Consider the following 14,041-nt stretch of genomic DNA (forward strand, 5'->3'; position numbering starts at 1 on the left):
GGCAGAGTCCACCTCCAGTGGTTCTTTTTTTTTTTTTTTTGGCCTCGCTGCAAGCCTTGTGGGATCTCAGTCCCCTGACCAGGGATTGAACCCAGGACCGCGGCAGTGAAAGCGCTTAGTCCTAACCACCGGACCGCCAGGGAACTCCCCCAGTGGTTCTGACCTTGGTGGTGGTCAGGCCCCAGGGCTTCAGGGTGCTGGGCTTAGGACCTCATGACCTCACTTTTTGGGGAAGGCGGGAGGGAGGCTGCAGGCCTGCAGGGGGAGTATCACCTGCTAATCCCTGTCCTGCTGAGGCCACCACTCTCCCTGATCCCCTTATGCTGACCCTGGATCCTGGCAGCCACTAATCTCCACCTCTGGAGACTCAAGGACTGGCAGGCAGGGCAGTGCCCTCTTCCCTGAGGCTTGTAAGGAGGGGAATAAGTGTCCGTGAGCCCTGCCAGCTCACAGACACTCCTCCTGGCAGGGCCTGGGGCCCTTGCCTAACACAGATGGGAGACTTGAGGCCCAGATAGAGACAGTAAGTAGTCTAGGGTCACACAGCCTGCCCTGGCCAGCCCTGGCCAGCCCTGGCATGGCCACCCCCAGGGAGACCCAGCTCCTTGTCTGATTTCCCCAACATGCCCAGCCTGTGTGAGGCCTGGGAGACAGCATCCTTCAGGAAGGCTGAAAGAGGGGGCCAGGGCAAGGATCCCTGGCAGCAGGCTCTTCTCCTCGGAGCCTCCGGTTGTCATGGTTGCCGAGGAGACGGTGCCCTCACAATCAGGCTGCAATGGGCTTTGTCTCCGCAGAATGTCCCTTTATTCTCCTACTGCCTCATAAGGCACTGGGGCTCGGCCCATCTCCCTGCCTCTTTTCCCCATTGAGCAGTCGGAAGAGCAGAAAATCCCCGTAAGCCTGTGCACCTGGGGCCCGTGGCCTGCAGGTGAGGTACCACTGTGGTGGATCAGGAGCAGGGAGCCCTCCCTCCCCTCTGCCCTCACTTCCCCACTTCCCTGTCCCTTCCCCACGAAGGCCCAGCCTCCGAGGCGGCCTCCCCATCTGGTCGCCATGCCCCCTCCGTGCTCCTCCATGGCCCAAGGTCCTCTCTCCTCCTGCCCACCTCCCTACCGCCCACCTCCATCTCTCACCTCCACCTGGAGTCAGGAAGAAAGCAACGGGACTCAACAAATTCTCACTAAAGTTTAAATGACTCAAAGGCTCTGGGAATATCCACTTTTTAAAACGAAGCACTGGGGAACCAGCCATATTTTTTCTAGTTCATGTCTATCACGTCTCTCCCCTTATTTAAAACCTTTCTATGTCTCCCTGTAGAATGTTGAGTAAATGCCAGATACCTTAGCTAAGGCCAGAAGTCCATAATTAATTACCCAGAGGCAGACTGAGCTCAATTGTGAATCCACTTGCTGCTGCTGCCGCTTCCTGCTCATTATTGAAGAACAGACACAAATGGCATCTCTTTTAGACCATTCGCTGAATGCCTCAGCCTCCCCAGACACACACCCCCCCCTGTACTGCCCTCTGCCAGGGCCCTTAGCACATCCTCTGTGTGTGTGTGTATTTGAGCGTCCCTGACCCCACCATAGCTCCTGGCACACAGTAGGTGGTCAGTACCTGTTGGACGAGTAGACAAACCGGCACTGGCCAAGGTTGTGTTCCCACACAGAAGGGTGTCTGGTTGGGGTGTCTCTGCCCCCCCAGCCATGGCCCGCATCATCAACCTGGTGCCCTGGGAGGACGGCTCCACCCACGTGTACGCACCCCCGGCCGTCCTGCTGCCCGTGGCGCGGCGGCGCAACAAGCTGGCCGGCGTGAAGCAGCAGCTCTACCACCCAGCCCTGCCCAGCCTGCGCCGCGTGGACATGGACTCCGTCAGGGCCTGCCTTTCCGACGAGCACTGCCAGACCACCACCTACTGCCGCAAAGGTCAGGCCACCTGGCCACCACCGGCCCCTCTGGGCCTTCGGGGAAGGCGTGGGTGGTTTGGAGGAGAGAGATCTCGGAGGGAGAAACCATGAGTGGCAGGTGAAAGGGTTAAAGGGAGTCGTCCCCGCTCTGCTCCTCCCTGCCTGGGTATCCTCCAGGTCTGAGCCTCTGTTTCCTTATCAGTAAAATGGGGACGCTAACAGTGCCGGCCTGTCAGGGCTATTTTGAGATTAAAATGAGATAAGGCATGAAGAGCACTTGGAGTAGTGCCTGGCACATAATATGTGCTCAACAATAATGTTGTTATTATTATTAATGGAGAGGGAACTGTGCAGAGGTCAGCAGTTGCAGGAGGAGGAGGAATAATAATAGCAATAATAACAACTTCTGCCCAATCATCTCTCCCTTTGAAAAAGGAAGAGAAAGACACCTGTCATGAAAGAGAGGTGGACATGGGAGCCTTTGGGGTAAAGGGCCACACGGGGCTAAGGAAGAACTCTTCATCGATTGAGAAGCTTGGGTATGGAGATAGGGGTGCCACACAGACACCCACACTCATTCATTCCAGCACATTTATTCATTGCCTGCTTTGTGCCTGACACTGTGCCTGGAACAAAGGCGCTCCAGCTAGCGGGGACAGCACATGCAGAGGCCTGGAGGGGAAAAGCTGCATGAGGTGTTGGTGAACTTGAGGGGTGTGGTTGGATGGGAGGATAAGGAGTGCGGGGGCAGCAGGAGCTGTGGCTGGGGATGAGGACACAGCTCAGGGAGGGCTAAGCTCAGGGGTCTGGACTTCTTGGGGAGGTAGATAAGAACCTCTGAAGACTTTAAGAAGGAAAGAGGTCTGAGCATTGGGGCCGTGGGGAGTGGGTGACCCAGAGAGACTAGAAGTGGATGATGGGGGGGAGGGTGAGTGATTAGGACACTGGGAGGGACCACAGTCTTCAGGAAGTAGTGATAGTGTCTGGCCACAGGGGAGGGATTTGGAAGGTATTTAGGAGATAAAATAACACGATTTGGTACCAGTGTGGGTAGAGGGGCAAGAGTGAGGAGTCCAGGGTGATACCCAGGTTCAGACCCAGGTGACAGGTGGAGTGAGGGTGTCAGAGACTATAGGGAGATCTCCAGAGGTCCCACAGAGACCCCTACAGGGCCACGATGGGAAACACAAATACGGGAAGTGGGTGGGAACGCAGTGGGGGGAAGAGGTGAAAGGTGAGGTGGAGTCCCCACACCCCCCCCTCCGAAGGGGAGCAGCTATGGGGTCCTGCTGATACTGTGTGGGAAAGGTCAGCACAGTTCTACCAATTTCCTGGCTTCCAGGAGAGGCCAGGGATCTAGATTTTTAGGGAGAGCTCTTGAGTATTGCAAGTATGTTTTTAATAAAAGCAATGGAGTCACAGTTTCAAAATTCAAAATGCTGTAACAATGTACATTTAAAAAATTCTCACTCCTCCCCCTGCCATCCCCACTTACAGGTAACCACTCTGAGCTCCTGCTGAATCCTTCCATTGTTTGCTACTGTAAATACAAACCTATTATTTTCCTCCCCAACTTTTTTTGTTAGGAACATATTCAAACATAGAGGAAGGTTGAAAGACTAATACTATGAACATTCATTACCTTCCACCTGTTTCAATTAATGTTTTGACATATTGTTTTCATTCTCTCTCTCTCTCACAAACACACACACACACACACACACACACACACACTTTAGCAAGCAGTTCCCAATGATAGAAACAACCTCAATACCATTATCACGTCTAGGAAAGTTAAAAATAATTCCCTAACAGCTAATATTCAGTCCGTATTAAAACGTCCCCAATTATCCCCAAAGATGTCCTTTATAGCTGTCAAAAAAATTTTGGAACCAGGGTTCAATCTAGGATTGTGCCTTGTAATTTGTTGTCATGTCTCTTGTGTCTTAGTCTAAAACAGTCTACCCACTTTCCATTTTTCCCTCATAATATTGACTTTTTAAAGAGTCCAAAACAGTTTTATTGTAGACGAGTCCTACATTGTGAATTTGAGTGATTGTTTCCTTATGGTGCTGTTTACCTTGATAGTCTATTTTCTGTAAACTAGAAGATAGGTGTAGAAGCTTGATTGTAGAAGCTTTCACAGGTGTTGGATGCCATATTTGCCATGATGGCTCAGCAGGAGGCACATAATGTCATTATCCCACTATGCATGATGCTAAGTTTGATAACTTGGTTAGGTGATGACCTGAATGTATATTCTTCTCTGCCTCCAATCGTCTCAATTTTAGGCTTTAAAGCCATATAAAGGCATATACTCTTCTGCACCTTGGAAGGTTTTGAATCAAGAACTTCCTCTACTGATTTTTAATCAAGGCATAGTGAGAATGTATCATAGTTTATTTAACCAGTCATTTAATGACAGACACTTGAGTTATTTCCAATCATTTTCTATTACAAACTATGCTGAAATGGGTAAACTTTCTACCCACATCATTTCCCAGTTGTGCAACTCTAAAGTAGGATAAATTCCCAGAAGTGGGACTATAGGGTCAAAAGGTATGTGTATTTATAATTCTGATAGATAATGCCAATTTCTTTCCATAGGCTCAAATCAATTTATAACCCCTGCTGGCAATATATGGCAATGGCCCTGTTTCTGATAACTGCACTCATTTTTGGATTGTTTCCAATCTGATATGAAAAATTGGTATCAATGTAGTTTGAATATGCATGTATCTTATTATGAATGAAGCTGAGTGTCTTTTCATAGTTTAGGGACCATTTGCATTTCTTGTGTTTGTGTGTGAACTACCTATGCAGACTGTTGACCCATTTTTCTTTTTTTCTCTTTTTCTTCTATTTTGTTTTATTTTATTTTATTTTGTCTTGATTTATAGGAATTCTTTCAATATTACGGAAATTTCACCTCATCTACAAAATAAGTGGAAATATTCTTTTCCCATTTGTCTTTTGACTTTCCTTGTGTTTCCTTATGTTGCCATGCAGAAGTTTATTTCTATGTAGTCCAAGTTATCAATATTTTCTTTAGGCTACCTGATTTTGAATTAGAGTTGGTAAGGCCTCCCCCACCCCAAGGTTATAAAGAAATTTATCCATGTTTTCTTCTAGTACATCTATGGTTTCATTATTTTACATTGAAATTTTTTATCTATTTGGAGTTTGTTCTGTTGAATGGGGTGTGTTAAGTAAGAATCCACTTGATCTTAGATTTTTTTTAAGTTGTCAAGTATTTCAAAAACCTTTTAAAGCAGTGTGGACCAAACCTCTCCTGTGTGGGCCTGTGACCACTGGTGGACTCCTCCCTTTCTCTTTCTCCTTCAGATGACTTTGACAATGCCTACTTCACACTCCTCGGTGTCCCCAACAAACGCCTGCAGTGCTTGGTGAGTGTCCTTTGCCCCTGGCCCTGGGTTTGCTCTGGGGACCTGAAGGTCCCGCGTGCACCTAGCCCCAAGCACCTCGAGTGCTGGGCTCTACTCCGTGCACTTCCTCAGCTACCAGCTTGGGACCCTAGCCCCTTTGCATCTCCTTCAGGGGCTTCAGAGCCCCCTGGGTCAGATGGTTCAAGTGCCCCCCGCGCCCTGACTCCCTTCATCCTGGCAGGACATCACGGCGACCGGCCAGAGGCTCCGAAATAGGTGCCGCGAGGGAAAGCTGGAGCCCATCGCACCGGGCATCAACAGGGTCGACTGGCCCAACTTCACGCGCGCCATCGAGGACTGGTCCCGCTTCGTGTCCTCTGCCGGCGAATTCAAGCTGCCCTGCCCGAGCAGGAAGGGTCAGTCTACCGGCGGGGAGGATGCCTTACTGTGGGAGAGACAACTGGGCCGCTGGGTCCCTGGAGCCGGGACGCCGAGCGCTGACCGCGGGCGGGAGGCTTCGGGGGTGGGCTCTGACAAAGACAGGTCTAGGAGATAGGAGCAGCTGGGGCACTCAGAGCGGGCTGGACCCAGACAGATTGAGGTTCACGGAGACAGGGCTTGTCCTGGGGAGGGGGCGGGGCCAGGCCCGAGCCAGTGGGAGCCAGTGAGGCGGAGGTTGGAGGGCAGGGTTGGTTCTGGGACTGCCGGAGCTTAGTCCGGAGGGGGACTGGTTCTAGGAGCAGGCGTGGGCGTGGCTTGATCTAGGGGCGGGGCTCAGTTAAGAGTAGGGGCGGGGCTTGCTCTGGGCTGGCGGGGGGCCAGAGATGGGCGCTCTCTCTGCAGTCGAGAGTTTCAGCGGCTACGCGGCGCGGTACTTGAAGCCGCAGGTGACCCAGAACTGGCGGGTAGGTAGGCGCGCTGCTCCGTCCCTGGCGGGGCGGGGGTGGGAGAGAAGCGGCTAACACGGGGGTCGGGGAGGGGGAGAAGAGACCGAGAGTAAGGTCTCCCAGTGCCCAGGGCCAATATCTCCGGCAGAGAGTGCTGTGCGGGGCCTCGGCGGGGGAGTCCGTGTCCCCTCTACTCAGTGGACACCGCCCCCCAATTCCTCTGGCCCGCCCCAGTTCTGTCTTAACCAGAATCCCAGCCTGGATCGCTATGGACAGAAACCCCTGCCTTTCGACTCCCTGTAAGTGACCCCACAGACCCCGGGACCCCATACCTGGCGGAAGGAGAGTGGGGTCTTGGCTGCTTTCACCACCGCATACCTAGTGGCCCTTGAAAATGTGAGACCTAGGAAGAATTGATTGGCTCCGAAACACCACAAGAAAATTGCAACTTTAAAACGACTAAATGTTTAATTCCTACCCAACGGAGCATCCTGTCATCCAGCCCCTAGCAACTCCACCTTTCAGAGTGGAGGAGTTAAGGTGGGGCGAAGGTGCAGTGTAATCTTGGTGGGATGGCGCCTGCTGACGTGTTTGTTCCCAGAGAGGGTCACCCTTCCTCACCTCGGCCTCACCCTCCTCTCTCTTTTGCAGGAATGCTTTCCGACGCTTCGGCTCTATCTACAGGTAGGGCTCCAACTGCAGTGGGGGGGGGGGGGAATGACCCCGCCTCCGCCCCACATTTGGCCACGCCCCCCAGTCGGGCAGCGCGCGGGCCCTCATGAAGGAGGCGCCAGAGAATTGGTACCCTCCCGGATGATGTCAGGGGGGCGCGAAGGTCTTCCCCCTGGAGAGATCTTCGCCAGGCAAAAGTGCAGCCCACTGGGAGGTGGAGGCAGTAGAGTGCCTTTCCCTCCCGATTTGGCCCAGAGGAGACCAAAAGGCAAAGATGGGGGTTAGGGGGATCGGGGGGCGGGGTTACCTAGGAGAAGAGCAGGGACTGGAAGAGTAAACAGACATATAAGAAATATAATGGAAAGAGCCAAGAATCTGCCTTCCAGGAAGCAGGTGAAGTGGTAAGGGCTGGGACAAGTGCTCCCAGGAGAAGAATGCAAGATATTCAAGCACCTTCATAATTTGGCCATCTCCCACCTCTCCAGCCCCATTCCCTACACTTTAGCAGTACCAGACTCCTGGGTGCAACCCAAACCAAGCAACCAAGCACTCCATATCTTTGCTTGTGCTGTTTCAGCACCTAGATGATCTTTCTACCTCTGCCTGGAAAACTCCTCCTTACACTTTAAAACCCAGCCCAGATGTCCCATCCTCCTTGAAGTCTTCTCTGACCGTCTGCCTTTCCCCTCCAGCTCAAACCCCCCTCCAGTTGGTCTCCGTATGTGCATCCCTCTCCATCTTAGAGCACACAGGCTATTGCATTATAATTATTGATGAAAGTTTGCCTTCTCTCACCCGCCCTGTGCACACACAAGGGAAAGCTTTAATGCCTGCCAGAGTAGGCTCACTAAATGATTGAAAAGTGAGTAAAGCTCACGGAAGATAAAGATGAGGCAAACTGGAAGTGGGGCTTGAAAGTCAAACAGACCAGCCAAAAATATATTAAAGGAAATAGGGAGCCATTGAAGGCTCTTGAGCCATAGAGAGACAGGACAGAAGCTGTGTTTTCAGAGCCTTGAGGGCAAGAAGGTGGGTTTGGTGGGGAAGGCCTAGAGAAGGACAGCCTGATTTTTCCCCAGGACATCCTAGAGGCCCCCACCTCACCTGTTTCTTTCCACAGTCGTGTTAACTACCTGACACCCTGGCGTTAATCTGTGAAAAGGAGGCCGATCCCCAGGCTGCCGAACCATGCCACCTCAGGTTCCCCAGCAGGACAGAGGGTATATGGCGGCAGCACCCATCTCCCTAAGAGTTTAGCCTGACTGGAAATAAACCTTATGCTCCATAAGGAGGCACCACACCCGTGTGTGTGTGTGTGTGTGTGTGTGTGTGTGTGTGTGTGGTGCAGGGGCTGGGGGAGGATCAGGACCTCAGGACCTCAGGATGTCTTACCCTTACTTGCCTCCTGCCAACTCCTGGAGGACTGGTGGCGGTGGGGGGAGTTGGGAAAGATGTCTGGTGACCCCAGGTAGAGAATCAGGGTCTAGGCCCCAGGGCCCAGCCAGGGATGAGGTACAGAGGCAGGCCTGCCTGAGAATTAGGTTTCCTTTGTGCCCCCGTTCCCCTGCTCATAAGCCTACAACCAAGCCCCTTCCACCTCAGACTCTGAACTTGAGCCCTAAAGAGAAAAGAGGGGGCTCAAAAGGGATTTTAGACCCCTCTCTCAGAAGCCCTTGCCATCCCAGTGTGTGCTGGGGGCCTCCCTGGGCCCAGGGTTCCCCTGAAGAAGTGGAATCAGGCCCTGGAGGGTTGGCCTATGGTCTCTATTCCCTGTGAAGCAGCTGAGTGTGGAAGTAAGATGAGGTGCCCAAGCCCACTCAGAGAAGAAAGTTTCCTCTCTCCAAAGCACTGCCAATGAACATACCATGTAAGCAAAAAGTTATCTGCTCTATCCACATAGCTTCAGGACTAGCCCTCACCTGCCTACCAACCTACAGAAAGGAGGCCTGATGTGCTGGGGACAGCCGTGGGGCTCCTGGGCCAGGTCCAGAATAACCCTGCTCAAAGTTTTGGGCTAAAGAAGAGTGTCTCGGCATGGCTGGGTGTTAGAGCAGCCAGCATCAGCACTTAGCTCCAGGACCTTCCAAATACCATCCCACCTGTGGCCAGTCTGCAAGGACAGACCCAGATCAGGGTAAATAGCCGCCAAGCTCAAGAACTGTTTGAACAGGACTTCTGGTGCTAGGATCTGAGGCCTCAGGGATCCATGAACCTTCTGAAATCATGTCCAAAACCATGGGTCCACCCACATGTGCATTTTCCATGGAAAGTCTCCTTGTTTTCATCTGATTCTCAGGAGAGTCAGTGCCCACAAAGGTTAGGAAACCCTGACTTACATCCTCCTCATCCCCTTCTACTAATATTTACCGAGCACCTAGTGGATGCAAGCCTGGTCTCAGGTGGAAGGAGATTAAAACAATAATACCAGCCCCTCACCTCTGGACCCTGTGTTATACTGTTTAGAACACATCATCTCCTCCAGGCCTCATACTCCATAAGTACCCAGGAGAATGAGCAGAACCAAAGCTACTCTATTTCACAGATGGGAAAACTGAGGCCCAGATCAGGGAAAGTCTCCAGCCAAAACCAGAACCCAGGACTCGAAGTCAGTCCCAGCACTTGTCACAGTACTCACATACAGTTTGTGCTCAATATTCGTAGAATAAGTTATTTCCCAGAATGGGGGTCTTTTGTTCAACCTTGGGTAATAAACAAGGAAATGAGTTGTTTTGTTGTCTGATATGCAGGCAGAGCCTGCCTTACAAATTCGAGGCTGATTTTAATTTCTTTTGGGGGTGGTGTTGGAGATCATCACCCTTATACCGAGGTGAGGGAGGGAGTCTGTCCTCTGTCCTGAAGTATGGAGCTCTGCTGACAACAGGGCAGGAGACAGGAGCATGGGGAGGAGGGGATGGGAAGTGGTAAGTAGATCAGAGCCCTTTCCTCCTTGGGGGCCTGTCAAGGAGGTATCCAGCTTCCTGCCATTTCATGCAGGAAGAAGCACTTTCCTCCAAGCCCAGGGGCAGTCCACCTGGCTTGAACCTTGGGAAGCCATTGGCGAAGGCCCCTGAGGTATGAGAGCCACATTCTTCAGCCCTGAATGTCCCCTCCAACATGACAGCTCAGAGAGAAATAGATTTGCCCGAGGCTCATAGCGGAGATGCTGGAGTCCTGGCCTGTGTGAGACTGGGGGCAGTCAGGGAGCTCCAGAGAGCGCACTGAGATACCAGAGGGAATCAAGTGCCTGTGTGTCTTCTCGTGGCCCTGTTTCCTTGACACTGAATGACTGGACAAGTCCCTCTGGGAATTTGGCCCAGCAGACATTCAAGGCCTTGCCAGACCCCATGCTGGGTGCTGGGACACAGACCAGAAGACTTGCCTGCCTTAGAGGTACTTCTAGTCCAGTAGGAGAGAGGTAAACCCAGCTGATTCAAACCTGAAAGCAGAAGGTGAGAATGTGAGCACACCTAGACCATGTTCCTCAAGCCTAGGAATTTGATTAGGTCCTTCCTCACCAGTTGTACATGGAATCCTAATTTCGTAGATATAAAAATATGTGCCCAAGAATAAAGGAAATACAGAGTAGATGCACATTAACAAGTCTGATTTAGTATGCACTTGCTATTTTTTACGTGCAAGGCAATGTATCAATATTAAGCACTTTGCAGTGCCCAGGAGGTGGGCAGTTTTAGACCCATTTTACAGATGATGAAATGAACTCAGAAAGGCTAAGTGACTGGCCCATGGTCACACAGCTGGTGGTTGGCAGAGCTGGGAATTGAAGCCAGCCTGCCTGACCCCCTGAGCCTGTGGCCACCATACTCTACTGCCTTCCTGCTATGAGAGAGATGCACGCCAAGAGTCGGGGGGAAACCAGTAGGGACATTCGACATGAGCTTAGAGAGAGGAGAAGATGTTCCACCAGAAAGTTCTCTTGGAGTTACTGCCAGTGGCAGAATCTGCAGGTTGAAAATCCCAAGAGATGGAGAGAAGCCACCCAGCCTGTGCCACTGTCTCCCCGCCTGGAAGTTCCCTCAGCCTCAGGGGGCTCTTTGCTCCTCATAGAGAGATCACAGTAGAAATCCTCCCTGTGGCCATTGCCTTGGGGACAGCCCAGCCCCCATGGCCTCACCTCCAGGCTTTTCTGGCCTGATCCCAATCCAGTACCCAGGCCCTGGGCCTCCATGTGCTACCCCTACCCCCGACGGCATCACCAGTCTCCTTGCTGTTCCAAACACCCAGGCTCCTGTCTGCCTCCTAACCTTTAGTCAACGCCTTCCTCCCACCTGAAATGCTTTCCCCATCTCTTCCTATCCAAACCTCACCCTTTCTTCCAGGCAGACCTCTCTCAAATCCTCCCTTCTCCCCAATTCCTCCCCAAGACTATGAGGACAGGAACCGTAGCTGTTTCAGGGGGACTAACTCATAGCCTCTGGCCCACAGTAGGATCTTGGGAAATACTGCACTCGCCGGCCCCTCTTATCTCTCTAACAGGATCTGGGACTCAGGAATGGGGCCTGGGGCCTCCCAGAACCAACACACGGATGTGGACTAAATGAAACAACTACTACAAAGTAATAGTTGTGTTTATTACAAAGCAACACGCAAAACACATACCCTCACCCTGGCTGGCAACGGGGAGGATCAGGGATGGAGTAAGGGTCCTAGCTCAGGGAGAACAGGGTGAGGGCTGGGGAGGACTCTCACAGGTAATATTTTGTACTAAGTACCAGCAGCTTTGACATTTTTGACCCTACCTTTTGATACATGAAAACCTCAAAACTCTCTCATCTGAAGTTCTACCTTCATGCCCTGCCGCGCCAGCTCAGCGTCTGGCAAACAGCCGGTGCTCAGTGATGCTTATGGATGAACAAAGGCAGGAATGCAGACCCAGAGTGGGGATGGACACACACGCATGGTGAGGAGGGAGACCCCACGGGCCCCAGCCCACCTCCGCCCCTCCCCTCAACCTCCTTTTCAGGGCCCTGAAGGAGGACTGGGCATTCCTGCCAGAATCTGCAAAAATCAATAGCGGCCAAGGCTTTTCCTGGAGGCATGACCTTCAAGGAACAAAGAAAGCACCGTCTTGAGGATGGGATGCGGAGCTTATCACAGGCGAGCCTGGCCCAGGCGCAGAGGCCTTGGGCAAATTTCCAAGGCCCGAGCAGTCCACGGTCCTGTCTGGGGCCTGCTCTGGAGGAGGGATGAGGTTGGGGACTGGGAAGTCAGGTGGAGGCTCCCCATGGAGCTGCCTCTGCACAGATGGCAGGACAGAAAACGGAGGCTCCAGTCCCTCAAGGAGCTGAGAGTAGGCCCGAGGGCTGGCTGTCCCCTCCGCCTGCTGGTGAAGAGCTTTCCTGCCCCCATCAGCCCTGGTGCCAGCACCAGTCCCGGCCATTGTTCCCGGCTTCCTGGCCCGCAAAGAGTGGGCTGGAGCCAGAGCCCCAGGCTTCAGTGGCTGCCTCTGGAGGTCTGTGGGTTCAGAGCCCAGGAGGTCCCACCCCGCCGCCTATCCCCCCACCTAGCCAGACCCCACAACGCCAGGCCTCTCTCATCGCTAAGCGTACGGCTTTGGGAAGCCCCTGGACTTCTCAAGGATCAGCACAAAACACATCCTCAGGTCTGCCCTGCCCATCTCATGGAGGTGGTATGAGGCTCAGACCAGCTGGTGGATGGGAAAGGTCTTGTGTAGCACGGTGGGCGTGGGAGAGCCCTGACGCTCAGGTAGGAGAGCTAGGCTGGCTCCCTTCTGCCTCTGACCTCCCAGTGTTCTGCTTTCCTGAGTGGCCACTACGTGGCAAACACTCCACACAGGTCATTTCACGGGACCCTCACCCTAAGCCCAGAAGAGAGCATTAATGGCTCCATTTCACAGATGAGGAAAATGAGGCCCAGAGAGATCCAAAAACCTTCCCAAAGCTTTGGTGCTGATGAGGCAGGATGGCAGCACTGCCACGGTGGTTCACGAGCGCAGGCTCCACCCCTGGAGAGCAGGGTCCTCTCCCACTGCCCCCCTGGGGGGCCGAGCACAGAGCCAGCCACACAGTGGGAGTCTGACAGAGCCGTCAAGATGATGGGCTCCCTAGGAAAGTTGTCTTTGGTGGCCCAGCTTGCCCTGGCAATGACTTCAAAGACCCAGGAGAAGGGACCCCCACCCCACCCAGCAGTGCCTCTTTCCCCAGGAAGGGGAAATTATTAAGTCCAGAGTGTGAATTTATGTCAGCCTCTCGCTCTCGCTCCTCTGGCCCTCATCCACATGTCACCCCTCACCCCAAGGTACCACCCTCTTCCCATCCTGTCAGTGGTTGGGGCAAAGGGGATGACTACCCGGATATTAAAGATGATAGTGCTAGTTTGTACCCCAGCCATAGCACCTGAAGTTCCCCCATGAAAATTCCACGCTCTAAGAGATGGAGCCTCACATCAGCTATGGGACACAGGAAGCGGTGGGGTTCCTGGGCAGGTAGGTGGGAGAGGTACCTGTGTGTGTGGCCGGGCACAGTGTGTAGCTGCTTAAGCCAGTTTGTGCTGTTTCTGTCACTTACAATCAAGAGAGACCAGAATGAGACAGGTGGGGAGCAGACTGGAGGCCAAGAGAGGCAGGAAGGGGAATAGGGGCCACGGGTTGATCCGGTTACCTTCCCAGAATCAGAGCGACAGGTCTCTAAGGACCCTTAGAGATCAGAGGTCAAGAACTCTGCTTCAGATGGAATCAAGGCCCCAAGAGGAACAGAGCCTGCCTGGGATCACTTATCAAAGGTCTAAGACCTGAGCCTGAACACGCAGGCCCCCAGGCCAGGGCTCCATTCACAGCCCTGGTTTTAGTCCAGGTGGGAGCCCCACTGCTTTGTGAGGGGAGGCAAGGTGGGGACAAAGGAAGAACACCAGGGCACACGCAGAACACCACCTGTTCAGGAAGAGCAACCTGAAGCTATAAGGCACCCAACACATGCCAGTGCTTTCCAGGAGTCTCTGCGAGGTGGGTGGGTTTTGCCTAAGGTCACTGAACTAGAAAGGAAGCCAGGATTCAAGCCGGGCACAGGGACAAGGGGCCCTGGGCGTCCTCGCTGAGAGGTGGACGCTTGCACACGGCTTCTCAAGGGCAGAGTCCTCCTGTGGCCACACGCAGAGGGAGTAAGAGGACCATGGGGTCCTGGTCACATCCGGGGTCCCCCCTGGCCTCTCC

The 14,041-nt window shown here is 53.1% G+C and overlaps 1 protein-coding gene across 1 annotated transcript; it reads left to right on the forward strand.

Annotated features, from left to right (window-relative positions):
- The first annotated feature begins 775 nt into the window (after positions 1-775).
- On the forward strand, positions 776-8,006 carry SPMIP8 (sperm microtubule inner protein 8). Its single transcript, XM_059904841.1, is given in 9 exon segments — positions 776-877; positions 879-913; positions 1,673-1,929; positions 5,256-5,317; positions 5,538-5,712; positions 6,140-6,201; positions 6,418-6,482; positions 6,835-6,867; positions 7,976-8,006. Coding segments are annotated over 9 exon segments (822 nt in total).
- Positions 8,007-14,041: the final 6,035 nt, after the last annotated feature.

The sequence above is a fragment of the Balaenoptera ricei genome, chromosome 19 (assembly GCF_028023285.1).
Source record: "Balaenoptera ricei isolate mBalRic1 chromosome 19, mBalRic1.hap2, whole genome shotgun sequence".
Lineage (NCBI taxonomy): Eukaryota > Metazoa > Chordata > Mammalia > Artiodactyla > Balaenopteridae > Balaenoptera > Balaenoptera ricei.